This window comes from Electrona antarctica (genome assembly GCF_951216825.1).
Source record: "Electrona antarctica genome assembly, chromosome: 4".
Taxonomy (NCBI): domain Eukaryota; kingdom Metazoa; phylum Chordata; class Actinopteri; order Myctophiformes; family Myctophidae; genus Electrona; species Electrona antarctica.
Genome location: NC_136809.1, coordinates 2,728,175 through 2,747,796, shown reverse-complemented (window position 1 = coordinate 2,747,796; position 19,622 = coordinate 2,728,175). Strand labels below are relative to the sequence as shown.

Here is a 19,622-nt window from a genome sequence, read left to right as displayed (position 1 = left end):
TACAACCATGCTACTGGTCCTTCACCTCTGGTGAGGTCCTGGTCCTTGTACACCTGTACTACAACCATGCTACTGGTCCTTTACCTCTGGTGAGGTCTTGGTCCTTGTAGACCTGTACTACAACCATGCTACTGGTCCTTTACCTCTGGTGAGGTCCTGGTCCTGGTAGACCTGTACTACAACCATGCTACTGGTCCTTTACCTCTGGTGAGGTCCTGGTCCTTGTACACCTGTACTACAACCATGCTACTGGTCCTTCACCTCTGGTGAGGTCCTGGTCCTTGTAGACCTGTACTACAACCATGCTACTGGTCCTTTACCTCTGGTGAGGTCCTGGTCCTGGTACACCTGTACTACAACCATGCTACTGGTCTCCTACCTCTGGTGAGGTCCTGGTCCTTGTAGACATGTACTACAACCATGCTACTGGTCCTTTACCTCTGGTGAGGTCCTGGTCCTTGTAGACCTGTACTACAACCATGCTACTGGTCCTTTACCTCTGGTGAGGTCCTGGTCCTTGTAGACCTGTACTACAACCATGCTACTGGTCTCCTACCTCTGGTGAGGTCCTGGTCCTGGTAGACCTGTACTACAACCATGCTACTGGTCCTTTACCTCTGGTGAGGCCCTGGTCCTTGTAGACCTGTACTACAACCATGCTACTGGTCCTTTAACTCTGGTGAGGTCCTGGTCCTTGCAGACCTGTACTACAACCATGCTACTGGTCCTTTACCTCTGGTGAGGTCCTGGTCCTTGTAGACCTGTACTACAACCATGCTACTGGTCCTTTACCTCTGGTGAGGTCCTGGTCCTTGTAGACCTGTACTACAACCATGCTACTGGTCCTTTACCTCTGGTGAGGTCCTGGTCCTGGTAGACCTGTACTACAACCATGCTACTGGTCCTTTACCTCTGGTGAGGCCCTGGTCCTTGTAGACCTGTACTACAACCATGCTACTGGTCCTTTAACTCTGGTGAGGTCCTGGTCCTTGTAGACCTGTACTACAACCATGCTACTGGTCCTTTACCTCTGGTGAGGTCCTGGTCCTTGTAGACCTGTACTACAACCATGCTACTGGTCCTTTACCTCTGGTGAGGTCCTGGTCCTTGTAGACCTGTACTACAACCATGCTACTGGTCCTTTACCTCTGGTGAGGTCCTGGTCCTTGTAGACCTGTACTACAACCATGCTACTGGTCCTTCACCTCTGGTGAGGTCCTGGTAGACTTGTACTACAACCATGCTACTGGTCTCCTACCTCTGGTGAGGTCCTGGTCCTTGTAGACCTGTACTACAACCATGCTACTGGTCCTTTACCTCTGGTGAGGTCCTGGTCCTTGTAGACCTGGCATATGGCAGCACTGTGGTTCTCCAACTGACTCGTCCTCTGGTCCGTCTTCTTATATTTGTTCATCAGATACTCCTGGAACACAAACAAACCACACACGTTCTTGGTTGACCCATCCTATTGGTTGACCCATCCTATTGGTTGACCCATCCTATTGGTTGACCCATCCTATTGGTTGACCCATCCTAACCCATCCTATTGGTTGACCCATCCTATTGGTTGACCCATCCTATTGGTTGACCCATCCTATTGGTTGACCCATCCTAACCCATCCTATTGGTTGACCCATCCTATTGGTTGACCCATCCTAACCCATCCTAACCCATCCTATTGGTTGACCCATCCTATTGGTTACCAGTTCACCCATCCTATTTAGACATGAGGACGATTCTACAGAATGTCTTCTAAATCCTGACAGTTTTCTGAAAAAAAACATGTTTCTGTCAGTGGTTCTCAAACATTTTCATGTCAAGGACCCCCAAAAATATATGTAATTGGCCGCCGACCCGCATCTGAAAATATGTTGTTCCAGGGACCCCCCCCCAGAAGCAAAGATTTGAGTTAAAAACGTTCGCTCTGAAAGAATATATATTCAAAGATTTGTGCCACATTTTCAAGATTAAAAAAAAAAAGTAGCAGACCTACAAGCTCGTAGCGCGGCACCGAGTGATGTGCTACGAGCTTGTAGATCTGCTATTTTTCAATAGCTAAAGCACAACACAACGCTTAAGTCTCACCTGTAGGAAGTCGGTGGTGGGTTTGGACAGGTTGCTCTGGAGGAACTTGAAGTGGTCCTTGTGGAAGCGGCTCTCCAGGTGAGTGGCCATGTCTTCTTTGTAGAACGAGCGGAACTTACACACAGAGCACGCAAACATGGCTCTGCACGGACAGGACACAGGAATGAGTCAGGGTTAACCATAGACATATATACATAGACGCCCCTTCCGGCTCTGAGGCGTGTGTCAAAATTGAATGCACTATTTTCCCGACATTCCTTGCGAAGAATAGCGGAAGCAAAGCGGAAGCTTGTCAAGCTTCCGCGTGCGTAACATAAGTCCCGGAAAAGACGCGCTGTGATTGGCCAGTAGTCACTTGAGTGACAGCGAGAGACATGGAGGAGTCGCCTTCAGCAAATGCCTTCAGCACTTCTAAATAATAAAGCTGCGGAGAACTGTTGCTTTGTGTTCACTCTTTAATGATTTCTGTTAGTAATCTAATCCCCCTGGCTCTGATGTTGTATTGTTAATAACTTTGTTGTTTGTGTTTGTTTGTTTGTCTTGTTTTGTATTGTAATGTATACGGTCATGACTGTTATAAAAAAAAGCCTTCAGCACTGCACTTCCGCCTTCATTGGGATACACGTCGCTCCAATGAACTGCAGCGGCAAATGAGGCATCTATTTCTTAATATCTATGGGGTTAACAGCTTGAAGAGTTATGAAACAGTGGTTTGACATGAAGTGTGAGGTTAGTGTAAAGTAAAGTCAGTAGGAATTGGAATAGGCCTACTTCCACATTAGCAGTCATGCATGGGTATATTCTCCATCTGACAGGGAGATGGTTAGAATTGTCGACAAATAGGGAAGGGAAAAAGACCATTTTGAAAAATCGTGAGAATGTGGCGCAAATCTTTGAATATGTATTCTTTCAGAGCGAACATTTTTTAACTCAAATCTTTGTTTCTAGGAGGGGGGGGGGGGGTCCTTGGAACAACATATTTTCAGATGGGGCTCCTTGACACGAAAATGTTTGAACACCACTGACAGAAACATGGGTTTTTTCAGAAAACTGTCAGGATTTAGAAGACATTTGTGACTACATTTGACTGAGGGACTGAGGGACTGCCATTGGATTGTTTTGATAGTAATGTCTTGCAGAGAAATTGAGAAGTTGAGAAAACAGGCTTGAAAAGGTTCACTTCTGTGGTCTCTAACATTACACCTAGCTACATGTTTAAGCATTTATTTCATATCTTCTGTGGTCTAACATTACACCTAGCTACATGTTTAAGCATTTATTTCATATTTACATGTCTTCTGTGGACTCTAACATTACTCCTAGCTACATGTTTAAGCATTTATTTCATATTTACATGTCTTCTGTGGACTCTAACATTACACCTAGCTACATGTTTAAGCCTTTATTTCATATTTACATGTCTTCTGTGGACTCTAACATTACACCTAGCTACATGTTTAAGCCTTTATTTCATATCTTCTGTAGACTCTAACATTACACCTAGCTACACGTTTAAGCATTTATTTCATATTTACATGTCTTCTGTGGTCTAACATTACACCTAGCTACATGTTTAAGCCTTTATTTCATATTTACATGTCTTCTGTGGTCTAACATTACACCTAGCTACATGTTTAAGCCTTTATTTCATATTTACATGTCTTCTGTGGTCTAACATTACACCTAGCTACATGTTTAAGCCTTTATTTCATATCTTCTGTGGACTCTAACATTACACCTAGCTACATGTTTAAGCCTTTATTTCATATTTACATGTCTTCTGTGGTCTAACATTACACCTAGCTACATGTTTAAGCCTTTATTTCATATTTACATGTCTTCTGTGGTCTAACATTACACCTAGCTACATGTTTAAGCCTTTATTTCATATCTTCTGTGGACTCTAACATTACACCTAGCTACACGTTTAAGCATTTATTTCATATTTACATGTCTTCTGTGGTCTAACATTACACCTAGCTACATGTTTAAGCATTTATTTCATATTTACATGTCTTCTGTGGACTCTAACATTACACCTAGCTACATGTTTAAGCCTTTATTTCATATTTACATGTCTTCTGTGGTCTAACATTACACCTAGCTACATGTTTAAGCCTTTATTTCATATTTACATGTCTTCTGTGGACTAACATTACACCTAGCTACATGTTTAAGCCTTTATTTCATATTTACATGTCTTCTGTGGACTCTAACATTACACCTAGCTACATGTTTAAGCATTTATTTCATATTTACATGTCTTCTGTGGTCTAACATTACACCTAGCTACATGTTTAAGCCTTTATTTCATATTTACATGTCTTCTGTGGTCTAACATTACACCTAGCTACATGTTTAAGCCTTTATTTCATATTTACATGTCTTCTGTGGACTCTAACATTACACCTAGCTACATGTTTAAGCAGTTATTTCATATGTGCATGTCTTCTGTGGTCTAACATTACACCTAGCTACATGTTTAAGCCTTTATTTCATATTTACATGTCTTCTGTGGTCTAACATTACACCTAGCTACATGTTTAAGCCTTTATTTCATATTTACACGTCTTCTGTGGTCTCTAACATTACACCTAGCTACATGTTTAAGCCTTTATTTCATATTTACATGTCTTCTGTGGTCTAACATTACACCTAGCTACATGTTTAAGCCTTTATTTCATATTTACATGTCTTCTGTGGTCTAACATTACACCTAGCTACATGTTTAAGCCTTTATTTCATATTTACACGTCTTCTGTGGTCTCTAACATTACACCTAGCTACATGTTTAAGCATTTATTTCATATTTACATGTCTTCTGTGGTCTAACATTACACCTATCTACATGTTTAAGCCTTTATTTCATATTTACATGTCTTCCGTGGTCTAACATTACACCTAGCTACATGTTTAAGCCTTTATTTCATATTTACATGTCTTCTGTGGTCTAACATTACACCTAGCTACATGTTTAAGCCTTTATTTCATATTTACACGTCTTCTGTGGTCTCTAACATTACACCTAGCTACATGTTTAAGCCTTTATTTCATATTTACATATTTCAGCACTTATTTCAGACATGCTCTAGTATGTGAAGAGTCTGCCTGTGCTATTAAGTCAGTCAGTCAAATCTGGTCACATTTGTAGAATCGTCCTCAAATTTAGCTATTGAAAAATAGCAGATCTACGAGCTTGTAGGTCTGATATTTTTGAAAAAAACGTTAAAATGTTCCTCAAATCTTTCAGAAAATTGTCATGATATAGATTTTTTTTTTTTTTAATTTCGATGTCAGGCCTGAATGGGTTAAATCTGGTCACATGTGTAGAATGGTCCTCAGGTCTAAACGGGTTAAAGTAGACCCAAACGGATCCAAATCAGTGGAGCAGATTGTTATTCTAGTTCATACCGCCTGACCACCAGAGGGCGTTGTTTGCTCGCTGACCTTTCCAGGAAGCCCCTTCTCCTCCTCAGCTTGGGGTTTCTGTCCTGGCCTTGGTTTGAGGTCTGTGGTTTCTGTGTCTTCCTCTTCCCCCCATCAGCGGCGTTGTCCTCCTGGTCACTGGGAGCTGCTGTGGGGAGAGAATACATACAGGACACCGTTAAAGGCGTAGTGAAACGGAAATGGTGGACCTTTTATTTTGAAGTTTCAGACGGTCTCAAGTTGAAACACTGCTATGAAGTTTCTGAACCAATCAGAGCGTCGCATCCCTTCAGGTGATGGGACGGTAGCTAGGGACTGTTGCTATGCTATACGCAGCAGCGTGGTGTGTGTTTGTTTACAAATCAAATAGACGGCCAGCTGTACCAGTTTACTGTTATGTGGCTTATTTCTACCCTATAATGTTTTCAGATACATATTTTAGCGTGATGATTAAGTTGAAACCGAGTAATACACTGTCTGGATGTTATCTGGAATGGGAATAAAAACGGAGGATTTCTGTAATCAATAGCAGCTGTGCTGCACGGATGCGCACATATGGAGAGGATACGGGTGAACTTCATTTTTATTGGCTTTCATCGATGTGGGCCTCGACACGTCATCACGCAGCACGTTTTCGTTTTCAGGAAGTAATACAAAAAATATTTGTATGGACTTTTGATATAAAAACACACAAAAATGAGAATTTTCCAATTCTTTTGGCATCCATTGTTAGGTATGCTCATATGATGACCACGGAGATGGTCTAAAAGTGTGAAAAACGTATTTTTCATTTCACTACACCTTTAAGTGTTTTAGCAGGCATTAATATGCACAAATAAAGAGTCCTAAAGTCCTTGTAGAAGACAAGACCAGAGTGCAGTGAAAGCACTTACTTTTCTCCCCTTCTGGTGCAGCCTTGGTACTCTGAGGAAAGGAGAAAGACGCAAAACAAAGTAAGGCAGTGATGTAAACAGGGTTTCAATGTAATGAGTTCCGGAATGCAGGGATGGTCTTTTAGAAATGAGTCCCAGGGACATTGTACGAGTCCCATGCACTTCAACCACGTTAGAAGTCATATTTTGCCATTTTTACAAATTGCAGCATTTAACTTCCATTTAATTTCATATGGTTATAATGTGGTTATATTCATGTAGAAAACAGAAGAAATTATTATTATTATAACTAAAGCTAGCAAAATATCGCTTTTTTTTAACATGTATTATTTTTACTGTACATGCTGAGTACAGTAGTGCATCCCGTGGATGCAGGGGTCGTTGTTTTATTGCGTCCCTTAACTATAAACTGCGTTTTGGGATGCAAAATGCACCCAATTTTAATCTCTGGTAAGGAAAGGTCCACGCCACGGGCCAATCAGATTTGCCCTTTTGCCTTCAACTAGGAACAGTGGGCAGCTATTGGACAGTGTCCAGGGAGCAGTAACAGATAGGAACAGTGGGCAGCTATTGGACAGTGTCCAGGGAGCAGTAACAGATAGGAACAGTGGGCAGCTATTGGACAGTGTCCAGGGAGCAGTAACAGATAGGAACAGTGGGCAGCTATTGGACAGTGTCCAGGGAGCAGTAGGAACAGTGGGCAGCTATTGGACAGTGTCCAGGGAGCAGTAACAGATAGGAACAGTGGGCAGCTATTGGACAGTGTCCAGGGAGCAGTAACAGATAGGAACAGTGGGCAGCTATTGGACAGTGTCCAGGGAGCAGTAGGAACAGTGGGCAGCTATTGGACAGTGTCCAGGGAGCAGTAGGAACAGTGGGCAGCTATTGGACAGTGTCCAGGGAACAGTAGCAACAGTGGGCAGCTATTGGACAGTGTCCAGGGAGCAGTAACAGAACAGTGGGCAGCTATTGGACAGTGTCCAGGGAGCAGTAACAGAACAGTGGGCAGCTATTGGACAGTGTCCAGGGAACAGTAACAGAACAGTGGGCAGCTATTGGACAGTGTCCAGGGAGCAGTAGGAACAGTGGGCAGCTATTGGACAGTGTCCAGGGAGCAGTAGGAACAGTGGGCAGCTATTGGACAGTGTCCAGGGAGCAGTAGGAACAGTGGGCAGCTATTGGACAGTGTCCAGGGAGCAGTAGGAACAGTGGGCAGCTATTGGACAGTGTCCAGGGAGCAGTAACAGAACAGTGGGCAGCTATTGGACAGTGTCCAGGGAACAGTGGGCAGCTATTGGACAGTGTCCAGGGAGCAGTAGGAACAGTGGGCAGCTATTGGACAGTGTCCAGGGAACAGTGGGCAGCTATTGGACAGTGTCCAGGGAACAGTGGGCAGCTATTGGACAGTGTCCAGGGAACAGTGGGCAGCTATTGGACAGTGTCCAGGGAGCAGTAGGAACAGTGGGCAGCTATTGGACAGTGTCCAGGGAGCAGTAGGAACAGTGGGCAGCTATTGGACAGTGTCCAGGGAGCAGTAGGAACAGTGGGCAGCTATTGGACAGTGTCCAGGGAGCAGTAACAGAACAGTGGGCAGCTATTGGACAGTGTCCAGGGAACAGTGGGCAGCTATTGGACAGTGTCCAGGGAGCAGTAACAGAACAGTGGGCAGCTATTGGACAGTGTCCAGGGAGCAGTAACAGAACAGTGGGCAGCTATTGGACAGTGTCCAGGGAGCAGTAGGAACAGTGGGCAGCTATTGGACAGTGTACAGGGAGCAGTAACAGAACAGTGGGCAGCTATTGGACAGTGTCCAGGGAGCAGTAACAGAACAGTGGGCAGCTATTGGACAGTGTCCAGGGAGCAGTAGGAACAGTGGGCAGCTATTGGACAGTGTCCAGGGAGCAGTAGGAACAGTGGGCAGCTATTGGACAGTGTACAGGGAGCAGTAACAGAACAGTGGGCAGCTATTGGACAGTGTCCAGGGAGCAGTAACAGAACAGTGGGCAGCTATTGGACAGTGTCCAGGGAACAGTGGGCAGCTATTGGACAGTGTCCAGGGAACAGTGGGCAGCTATTGGACAGTATCCAGGGAGCAGTAGGAACAGTGGGCAGCTATTGGACAGTGTCCAGGGAACAGTGGGCACCTATTGGACAGTGTCCAGGGAACAGTGGGCAGCTATTGGACAGTGTCCAGGGAGCAGTAACAGAACAGTGGGCAGATATTGGACAGTGTCCAGGGAACAGTGGGCAGCTATTGGACAGTGTCCAGGGAACAGTGGGCAGCTATTGGACAGTATCCAGGGAGCAGTAACAGAACAGTGGGCAGCTATTGGAGAGTGTCCAGGGAGCAGTAACAGAACAGTGGGCAGCTATTGGACAGTGTCCAGGGAACAGTGGGCAGCTATTGGACAGTATCCAGGGAGCAGTAACAGAACAGTGGGCAGCTATTGGAGAGTGTCCAGGGAGCAGTAACAGAACAGTGGGCAGCTATTGGACAGTGTCCAGGGAACAGTGGGCAGCTATTGGACAGTGTCCAGGGAACAGTGGGCAGCTATTGGACAGTGTCCAGGGAGCAGTAACAGATTCAGTGCCTTGCTTAAGGACACCTCAAGACAATGCAGAAGGAGCCAAGGATCACAACCGGGAACTGGTTTGTCCTGAGCAGTGTTGGGGGGGGGGGGGGGGGGGGGGATGATGGTAACGTGATTAGTTAACTTAATGTAACAATACCGTTTGGGGTAGCCGAGTAACCCAACGAGTTAGTTTTGCAGTTAAGAGTTTACTTTTTCCAAATGAATGGAGTGACTTCATTAGATTTAACACATTATGTGCCCTTTCATCCTTTCAAAACGGCGACGTGGGGTGCCCACTTTTAGACCCACTTTGTGACATTTTGAAAGAAAAACAAAAAACGTCCAAGACGTTCACAGACGTCCTGGCCACTACATGCGGTAATTCCTGGGACGTCTGTGGACGTCTTGGGCATATATTGTGTTAAGACCAAATTTCTTGCCACAAAGGAAAAGGACAATCCAATCTCTAGAGCAAGACATTGAACCCCTGACTGTCTGCTGGTCAGCACTAGAGACTGACATTTTGTCGGGACTCCCGCGGGTCACGGGATTCCCGCGGGATGGGATTAATATTTGTATTAATCTCGTGATCGGGACGGGACGGGAATGAAAGTTAACAGGAGCGTGCAGGAGCGTGAATGACATCGATCTATCGATCATAATAATCATTTTCAACTGGTCGCGCTGCCAACCAAAAGAACAGAAGCCCCCATTTGTGTTGTAGTCATCTTTCAGTGAGCCAAAACTCTTTTGACTTGCTGACGCAAGTCAAAATAACTACATATTACCCATAATCCAGCAGTGCTAATGCTTCCAGGCTCCGCTCCAACCGGGAGAGGATGAAAACTTCCTTCATGCAATCCAGTGGACGTTTTATAAAGTTTTATATGAAGACATCGCAATGCGTCCGTGCATGATTCTGCATCGCGCCGGTGACGTGATATAATCGATTATAATAGCCAGATCATCCTGATGCATTCGTTTCCCCTGGCAGTGGTAACGTTGCAACTTGCAATTGTGATGCTACGTTAGCTACATGCTAACGCTGTTACTGTTGGCACTTTCTTGGCTCCCTGAACAGCTGTCTGAGCGAATGTTCTACAATACATCGTCTCCCTTCTTTCTCCCAACCGAGTCCCATACACCAGTGGTTCCCAAACATTTTCATGTAAAGGACCCCTAAAACAACATTTATTAGCTCGCGGACCCCCATTTGAAAAGATGCCAGGGACCCCCATAAGAGAAGATCTTTATTACGTGTATTACTGTGTGTAAAAATGTAGAGAAGTGGCCCTTCTCAGTAGGGTGTTCTAGAACTATCCGTAGGCTATAGTGTTTTTATTGGCTAGCCTATTATATATCTCAACAATTGACAAATCACTTGGTCAACAGTCAGAACTGTTCTTGGTTTTGTTTTAATATTGATATGAATATACTGTATTTGGTAGTCAAAGTTAAATCCACCATTGCCCACTTCATTTATTTATATTGTATTGGTAGGCTTCATTTATTTATATTGTATTGGTAGGCTTCATTTATTTATATTGTATTGGTAGGCTTCATTTATTTATATTGTATTGGTAGGCTTCATTTATTTATATTGTATTGGTAGGCTTCATGTATTTATATTGTATTTGTAGGCTTCATTTATTTATATTGTATTGGTAGGCTTCATTTATTTATATTGTATTGGTAGGCTTCATGTATTTATATTGTATTGGTAGGCTATCTGTCTTGAGAAGCAGGAAGAGATAGATAGGTAGGTAGGTACAGTAGGTAGGCAGGTAGATGGATGGATGGATGGATGGATGGATGGATAGATAGAATAACTTTTCCTAATGAATAACGGGATGGGAGCGGGAGTAATTTCGAGTGGGAGCGGGATGGGATCAGGAGTCATTCTACAGGAGTGGGACAGGACAGGATTTTGTTTTTTACTCTGGCCCAGGATTGGGACAGGACAGGATTTTTTTTCTGCAGGAGTGGGATGGGACAGGAGTGAAAATCCACTCCCGTGTCAGTCTCTAGTCAGCACCTGACCAGCAGCGGCCCCACTGCACTGCTCAAATCAGTAAGGATGGGTGAAAAAGCTAATTCCCAAAAAGCATAAGTCATAATGACAGAAAGATCATCAAGATGATCATAATGAATTGCATTTTTATAGCGCTTTTCCAAGTCCAACGGTTCATTCATTCATACAATGGGAGGTGAAGCGGCGAACAGTCGACGCCAGCGTCCTCACTTCCCACATTCACACACTAATGGTGGCGAGCTCACACCGACCGACTCATTGGAGGCAATGTGGGGTTCAGTGACTTGCCCAAGGACACTTCGACATGTGGACAGGAGGAGGAGCCGGGATTCGAACCGCCGACCCAGGGATCATTGGACGACCTGCTCTACCTCCTGAGCCTTATCTATCATCTAGATGTACCAAAGATGGTTTATGTATGAAGATGGGCCAACTTCATTGGAGCCACTAGAGGCAAAATGGTACACAAAGCCTACAAATGGTCTCCTAAATATAGTAGGCGTGGTTTGCTTCTCCCCGACCTCCACCCTCCCCCCTGACAACAACACTGTTTCCACACTCAGTCTAGTAGGTGGCGGTAATGCACCATTTAGGTTTGCCAACCGCCATGAAACCCGATAGAATAAGAAGACAACAACACTGACAAGTCATTTAACAAAGTACATTGAAAACAACTGACAAGGTGTACTTTTGAAATAGTCGTTTTAGTTTCTCGAAGTCCTCCAACAATATAAATTCATGATTTGGATCTATCTCATTAAAAGGTCTCTCCCTAATAGAGTTGTAGAATGGACAATAAAAAACTAAATGCTTTTCATTTTCAATTTCCTTTAGATCACACAGACTACATAATCTATCCTCCTCAACCGTGCCTACATATCTGCCTGTCTCAATATGCAAACCAAGTATGCCAGCTCTAATTTGGGCACATAAGGATAATTTCTAATCGTTTTATGTCCATTCATTTCACATTATAATATTCACATATTATCATCTTAAATATGGGGTCAGAGCCCCCTATGTGTTGTCCGTGAAATTGCAGATGGACAGAGAGAGGCTTCCAGACTCATTTTAAATATCGCGAGAGTTTGTTGCTGGGATAACGAAATGTCATTAACAAAGTAGATTTTCTCCTGATTTGTCTCGCTAAAAGAAGCCATTTTACTATGAATATCTTGTAAATATTGTGTGCCTTGTGATGATTTGGTCCAGTATTTAGTTCAGTGACCATGGAGTTAAGGAATGGTTCAGAAGCTGTGTTCACGTTCACTCTCCCATTGGAAATGAATAGACTCCAACATTCTTCCTGTCTCCTAATAATGTTACCGCCCACCTCACGCAGATACAGGAAGTAAAGCAAAGTTGGCCTCTCTTGCTAATTCTCCTCTTGGGATGTACTCACTGCAGCTGGCCTGCTCTACCTCCTGAGCCCCAGACCCTTATCTATCATCTAGATGTACTCCTGAGCCCCAGACCCTTATCTATCATCTAGATGTACTCCTGAGCCACAGACCCTTATCTATCATCTAGATGTACTCCTGAGCCCCAGACCCTTATCTATCATCTAGATGTACTCCTGAGCCCCAGACCCTTATCTATCATCTAGATGTACTCCTGAGCCACAGACCCTTATCTATCGTCTAGATGTACTCCTGAGCCACAGACCCTTATCTATCGTCTAGATGTACTCCTGAGCCACAGACCCTTATCTATCGTCTAGATGTACTCCTGAGCCACAGACCCTTATCTATCGTCTAGATGTACTCCTGAGCCAAAGACCCTTATCTATCGTCTAGATGTACTCCTGAGCCACAGACCCTTATCTATCATCTAGATGTACTCCTGAGCCCCATACCCTTATCTATCATCTAGATGTACTCCTGAGCCCCAGACCCTTATCTATCATCTAGATGTACTCCTGAGCCCCAGATCCTTATCTATCATCTAGATGTACTCCTGAGCCACAGAGCCTTATCTATCATCTAGATGTACTCCTGAGCCCCAGACCCTTATCTATCATCTAGATGTACTCCTGAGCCCCAGACCCTTATCTATCATCTAGATGTACTCCTGAGCCCCAGACCCTTATCTATCATCTAGATGTACTCCTGAGCCCCAGACCCTTATCTATCATCTAGATGTACTCCTGAGCCCCAGACCCTTATCTATCATCTAGATGTACTCCTGAGCCCCAGACCCTTATCTATCATCTAGATGTACTCCTGAGCCACAGACCCTTATCTATCATCTAGATGTACTCCTGAGCCACAGACCCTTATCTATCATCTAGATGTACTCCTGAGCCACAGACCCTTATCTATCATCTAGATGTACTCCTGAGCCACAGACCCTTATCTATCATCTAGATGTACTCCTGAGCCCCAGACCCTTATCTATCATCTAGATGTACTCCTGAGCCCCAGACCCTTATCTATCATCTAGATGTACTCCTGAGCCCCAGACCCTTATCTATCGTCTAGATGTACTCCTGAGCCCCAGACCCTTATCTATCATCTAGATGTACTCCTGAGCCCCAGACCCTTATCTATCATCTAGATGTACTCCTGAGCCCCAGACCCTTATCTATCATCTAGATGTACTCCTGAGCCACAGACCCTTATCTATCGTCTAGATGTACTCCTGAGCCCCAGACCCTTATCTATCATCTAGATGTACTCCTGAGCCCCAGACCCTTATCTATCGTCTAGATGTACTCCTGAGCCCCAGACCCTTATCTATCATCTAGATGTACTCCTGAGCCCCAGACCCTTATCTATCGTCTAGATGTACTCCTGAGCCCCAGACCCTTATCTATCATCTAGATGTACTCCTGAGCCACAGACCCTTATCTATCATCTAGATGTACTCCTGAGCCCCAGACCCTTATCTATCGTCTAGATGTACTCCTGAGCCACAGACCCTTATCTATCGTCTAGATGTACTCCTGAGCCCCAGAGCCTTATCTATCTAGATGTACTCACTGCAGCTGGAGTGTTGGCTTCGCCGTTCTTCTCCCCCGACTCTGTTGGAACAGAAGGTTGAACGTTAAGACTCTGTTGGAACAGAAGGTTGAACGTTAAGACTCTGTTGGAACACAGAAGGTTGAACGTTAAGACTCTGTTGGAACACAGAAGGTTGAACGTTAAGACTCTGTTGGAACACAGAAGGTTGAACGTTAAGACTCTGTTGGAACACAGAAGGTTGAACGTTAAGACTCTGTTGGAACACAGAAGGTTGAACGTTAAGACTCTGTTGGAACACAGAAGGTTGAACGTTAAGACTGTTGACTCTGGCCCCAAAACTGTGGAATGCACTTCCCGTTGCAATCAGAACTGCAGCATCACTCCCGATCTTCCGCCGTAGTCTGAAAACCCACCTTTTCAGACTCCATCATGGCCCATAGCACTTACCCTACCCCCCTTAGACAGCACTTCTTAGACTTATATAGCATTTGAAACAGACTTATAGCATGTCATGTAGACAGCACAATAAGTGCATTGTATGTAGTCATAGCACTTCATAGTATATATGTACAGCATAGTATAGCATATATGTATAGTTTATATGTATAGTGTCATTATATAGATATGTTCTAGTTTATATGTATAGTGTCATTATATAGATATGTTCTAGTCACGTTCTTAGCTTACGCATGTTTCGCGATAAATGCATTTTACATATGTGATGTATTCCCATGCTTTTTGTTCTTGCTTAATGTAAATCGCTCTGGATTAAGAGCGTCTGCTAAATGCCTAAATTGTAAATTGTAAATTGTTGGAACACAGAAGGTTGAACGTTAAGACTCTGTTGGAACACAGAAGGTTGAACGTTAAGACTCTGTTGGAACAGAAGGTTGAACGTTAAGACTCTGTTGGAACACAGAAGGTTGAACGTTAAGACTCTGTTGGAACAGAAGGTTGAACGTTAAGACTCTGTTGGAACAGAAGGTTGAACGTTAAGACTCTGTTGGAACACAGAAGGTTGAACGTTAAGACTCTGTTGGAACAGAAGGTTGAACGTTAAGACTCTGTTGGAACAGAAGGTTGAACGTTAAGACTCTGTTGGAACAGAAGGTTGAACGTTAAGACTCTGTTGGAACACAGAAGGTTGAACGTTAAGACTCTGTTGGAACACAGAAGGTTGAACGTTAAGACTCTGTTGAACAGAAGGTTGAACGTTAAGACTCTGTTGGAACAGAAGGTTGAACGTTAAGACTCTAACAGAAGGTTGAACGTTAAGACTCTAACAGAAGGTTGAACGTTAAGACTCTAACAGAAGGTTGAACGTTAAGACTCTAACAGAAGGTTGAACGTTAAGACTCTGTTGAACAGAAGGTTGAACGTTAAGACTCTGTTGGAACAGAAGGTTGAACGTTAAGACTCTGTTGGAACAGAAGGTTGAACGTTAAGACTCTGTTGGAACAGAAGGTTGAACGTTAAGACTCTAACAGAAGGTTGAACGTTAAGACTCTAACAGAAGGTTGAACGTTAAGACTCTGTTGAACAGAAGGTTGAACGTTAAGACTCTAACAGAAGGTTGAACGTTAAGACTCTAACAGAAGGTTGAACGTTAAGACTGTTGAACAGAAGGTTGAACGTTAAGACTCTAACAGAAGGTTGAACGTTAAGACTCTGTTGGAACAGAAGGTTGAACGTTAAGACTCTAACAGAAGGTTGAACGTTAAGACTCTGTTGAACAGAAGGTTGAACGTTAAGACTCTAACAGAAGGTTGAACGTTAAGACTGTTGAACAGAAGGTTGAACGTTAAGACTCTAACAGAAGGTTGAACGTTAAGACTCTGTTGGAACAGAAGGTTGAACGTTAAGACTCTAACAGAAGGTTGAACGTTAAGACTCTAACAGAAGGTTGAACGTTAACAGAAGGTTGAACGTTAAGACTCTGTTGGAACAGAAGGTTGAACGTTAAGACTCTGTTGGAACACAGAAGGTTGAACGTTAAGACTCTGTTGGAACACAGAAGGTTGAACGTTAAGACTCTGTTGGAACAGAAGGTTGAACGTTAACAGAAGGTTGAACGGTAACAGAAGGTTGAACGGTAACAGAAGGTTGAACGGTAACAGAAGGTTGAACGGTAACAGAAGGTTGAACGGTAACAGAAGGTTGAACGGTAACAGAAGGTTGAACGTTAACAGAAGGTTGAACGGTAACAGAAGGTTGAACGGTAACAGAAGGTTGAACGTTAAGACTCTGAACGTTAACATCGCCCAACAAACGCTGCATGAATCACGCCAGAGACCTGGGGCTCCATTTTCGTCTTTTCGTTTTTTCTTTTTTACTATTTTGAAAAACATTTTTGAATAGAGACACACGGGGACTACAAATTCCACGCCCCCAAATGAGACAGCGTCCCCACTTCTGGTCCGTTAGACCAGTGTACTGAATGCCAGCCCATAGAAGTCAATTGAAATTCCACTGTAGTTAGCCTACTTTTAAAATAATACAACATGAACTGAAGACTATATTGATTTGAATAAAAATATGTTTCCAAATGTATGAAGTGTCTTTGTCAACATATTTTTTTTGTTTTCTCAATAGATGACTTGTTTCACATTTAATTTACCACTTGAATGAGTTACCCATAATGTTAACGGAGCAGAGCTGAGTTGACAGACTGATTACCTGTCGCTTATAAGTGACGTTCCAAGCGCCGCCGAGTTTGAAGATACATTATCCGTATTTGTGGTGCATGGTGTGAACATGCAGGCGTATATGAATTCTTTATACAAAGAAAAAATAAAACTTGTTGGATTATCAATTTGTCCATATGATTTGCCTAAAAGTAGTTGGGAAAATGACCCAACTAAATGGCCAGGAGTGACATATCCATTGTCAACTATCTAGTGGATTCTCCAGGTTTATAGATAATAAAATATCAATTAGAATCTATCTTATGTATTACAGTTTTAATACATATTACAATATATGGGGTATTTATTTATATAGCCCATATATTACAATTTCACGGGAATTGGGAGCTTCATGCATGAAGAATAATATAATAAATTACTTTTCAGGCAGTCAATTTCAGTCTGTGTAATCCTATATAGCAGCATATGCTCCTCAGATGATTTTGCCTGACTTCTTGATATTGTCAATCTATATCATATTCAGTAGGATAAGATTAATGGTTCACATGACGCTCGTCCTTCACGTGCGTCGTGGCGTGACTTGCCTTGTTTTGAGCGATAAAAATGCTTTTTATTGAACAATATAAGGACTACACGGGTGCTAATAAACGTGCAAATGTATAACATCCGTAGCTCCGGGGATGAGCACTTTATATTTGAAATCTGAACGCTTATGTAGCCTACACTTAAACGTTGTAAATGTAGCAAGGCACTAAAGACAGGGTGAAGTTGCGTCATGACTGACTATCATAAGTTTCAAGGCTATTTTCACTGTGACATATACCTTCATAAGCTTCACTTGAATACTTAATTTCCACCACTTGTGGAGTTCACAAACTTCTTCTGGATGGTTTCACATATTTTTTACTAGTGGATGGGTGCAGCCATTTCTGTCTCTTTTCATGATCAGCTGGAAGTTGATGAAACATCAAGTCTGGGTTTTTTTCTTTGTTGTTTTTACAAAGAGGAACGCAGCACACTTTAGGCATGATGAAGACCGGCCGTTTAACCGTTTACAACGCTGGACTCTGTCACGCTCGTCGTGGTCGCTCGATCCGTCGCTGGGGAATGCCGCATCTAGCGGTATTTATAAGGATGAATGCGTGACGTACAAATCATACGTCAGGGAAACTTCAATATATCCGATGCTAGCAGTCTTTACAATCTTATGGAGTATATTATAGTACATTGTGGGTTGTATATTGAGATGGCAGGTATATGACATTAAAAAGGACAAATAAAACATATGGGACACATTATTCGAACACAAAATAAATCGCTACAGCCTCAGTAATGAACCAGTGAAATAAGGGTATTTTATGATGCCTCTCATAGGGATTGCATTGGCAGCTGCAGTACACAGTTGAAACGGACCAGAAGTGGGGACGCTGTCTCATTTGGGGGCGTGGAATTTGTAGTCCCCGTGTGTCTCTATAGTTCAACTAGCCAATCTACATTGACACGTTGTGAGCTTGTAGATTTACATTGACACGTTGTGAGCTTGTAGACAGGCCATTTTAACTATTCAAAAATGTTTTGCAAAATAGTAAAAAAAAAAAAAAAGAAGTTTAGGGATAAGGGGTTTAGCGTTGAGGAAAATGGAGCCCTTGGTGTGTACATATATGTAGGCCCGTCTCAATTATTACCACTGTGTGTGGCATTATCATTAGGGCATTATTGCCAAAAGATGTGTCGCATATGTTTGATTCCTGTGTGAAACCAGAAATGTTCCAATGCAAATAATGACCCAATCGAATTTGCAAATATAAAGAACAGCAGAGGTGATTTTCTATTGGAAATTGGCTGTGCTTTTTTTGTCAAGTTTAGAGGGAGCTTACCTCACTAAACAAGTACAATATCAACCATTAGTGTTTAGAGGAAGCTTACCTCACTAAACAAGTACAATATCAACCATTAGTGTTTAGAGGAAGCTTACCTCACTAAACAAGTACAATATCAACCATTAGTGTTTAGAGGAAGCTTTCCTCACTAAAGAAGTACAATATCAACCATTAGTGTTTAGAGGAAGCTTTCCTCACTAAACAAGTACAATATCAACCATTAGTGTTTAGAGGAAGCTTTCCTCACTAAACAAGTACAATATCAACCATTAGTGTTTAGAGGAAGCTTTCCTCACTAAACAAGTACAATATCAACCATTAATACATGTGTACCATGGCTGCCCTCTGGCCTGGCAGGCTCGGCCTTGTTGATCTTAAGACTGTGTGTGTGTGTGTGTGTGTCTGTGTGTGTCTGTGTGTGCGTGCGTCTGTCTGCCTGCGTGCGTCTGTGTGTGTCTGTGTGCGTGCGTGCGTGCACCCACCCTCTGGCCCTGCGGTCTCGGTCTTGTTCATCTTGGACTCAGGCTCGTCGGCTGCGGGCACCGTCGGCTTCCTCTTCTTCTGGGCGTCGCGCGGACTCTGAGGTTTCACCTGCTGCTATAGGGGGCAGCGTTACATACCACGTTAACCTTTGACCTACCATTGAATCAATAAATCCAAACCTTCCGTTGACGGATTTGTTTCATTCCCTATAAATCGGGGGATTATTGTAGCATCATGTAGCAACTTGGCTAGTTTGGCTAACGGCCGATGTAATCTACCTAAAACCGGCGCGCACGCACTGGCACTGCACGGTCGATCACGCACTGGCACTGCACGGTCGATCACGCACTGGCACTGCACGGTCGATCACGCACTGGCACTGCACGGTCGATCACGCACTGGCACTGCACGGTCGATCACGCACTGGCACTGCACGGTCGATCACGCACTGGCACTGCACGGTCGATCACGCACTGGCACTGCACGGTCGATCACGCACTGGCACTGCACGGTCGATCACGCACTGGCACTGCACGGTCGATCACGCACTGGCACTGCACGGTCGATCACGCACTGGCACTGCACGGTCGATCACGCACGCAATCTGTATGTGCATAGCTGCGTAAAATGCGATATTCAGGG

General features: G+C 43.5%; 1 protein-coding gene across 1 annotated transcript in view; it reads right to left on the bottom strand.

Moving 5' to 3' along the window:
* The window catches only part of akap8l (A kinase (PRKA) anchor protein 8-like), a gene marked incomplete at both ends in the record, with an annotated part of 53,168 nt that overhangs the window by 12,165 nt on the left and 21,381 nt on the right, over positions 1–19,622 (bottom strand). The window contains 6 exons of the mRNA XM_079499552.1: positions 1,318–1,423; positions 2,086–2,227; positions 5,533–5,659; positions 6,405–6,435; positions 13,991–14,031; positions 18,980–19,094. Of these exons, the coding sequence (XP_079355678.1) occupies positions 1,318–1,423; positions 2,086–2,227; positions 5,533–5,659; positions 6,405–6,435; positions 13,991–14,031; positions 18,980–19,094 (562 nt within the window). The remainder of the gene's footprint in view (positions 1–1,317; positions 1,424–2,085; positions 2,228–5,532; positions 5,660–6,404; positions 6,436–13,990; positions 14,032–18,979; positions 19,095–19,622) is intronic.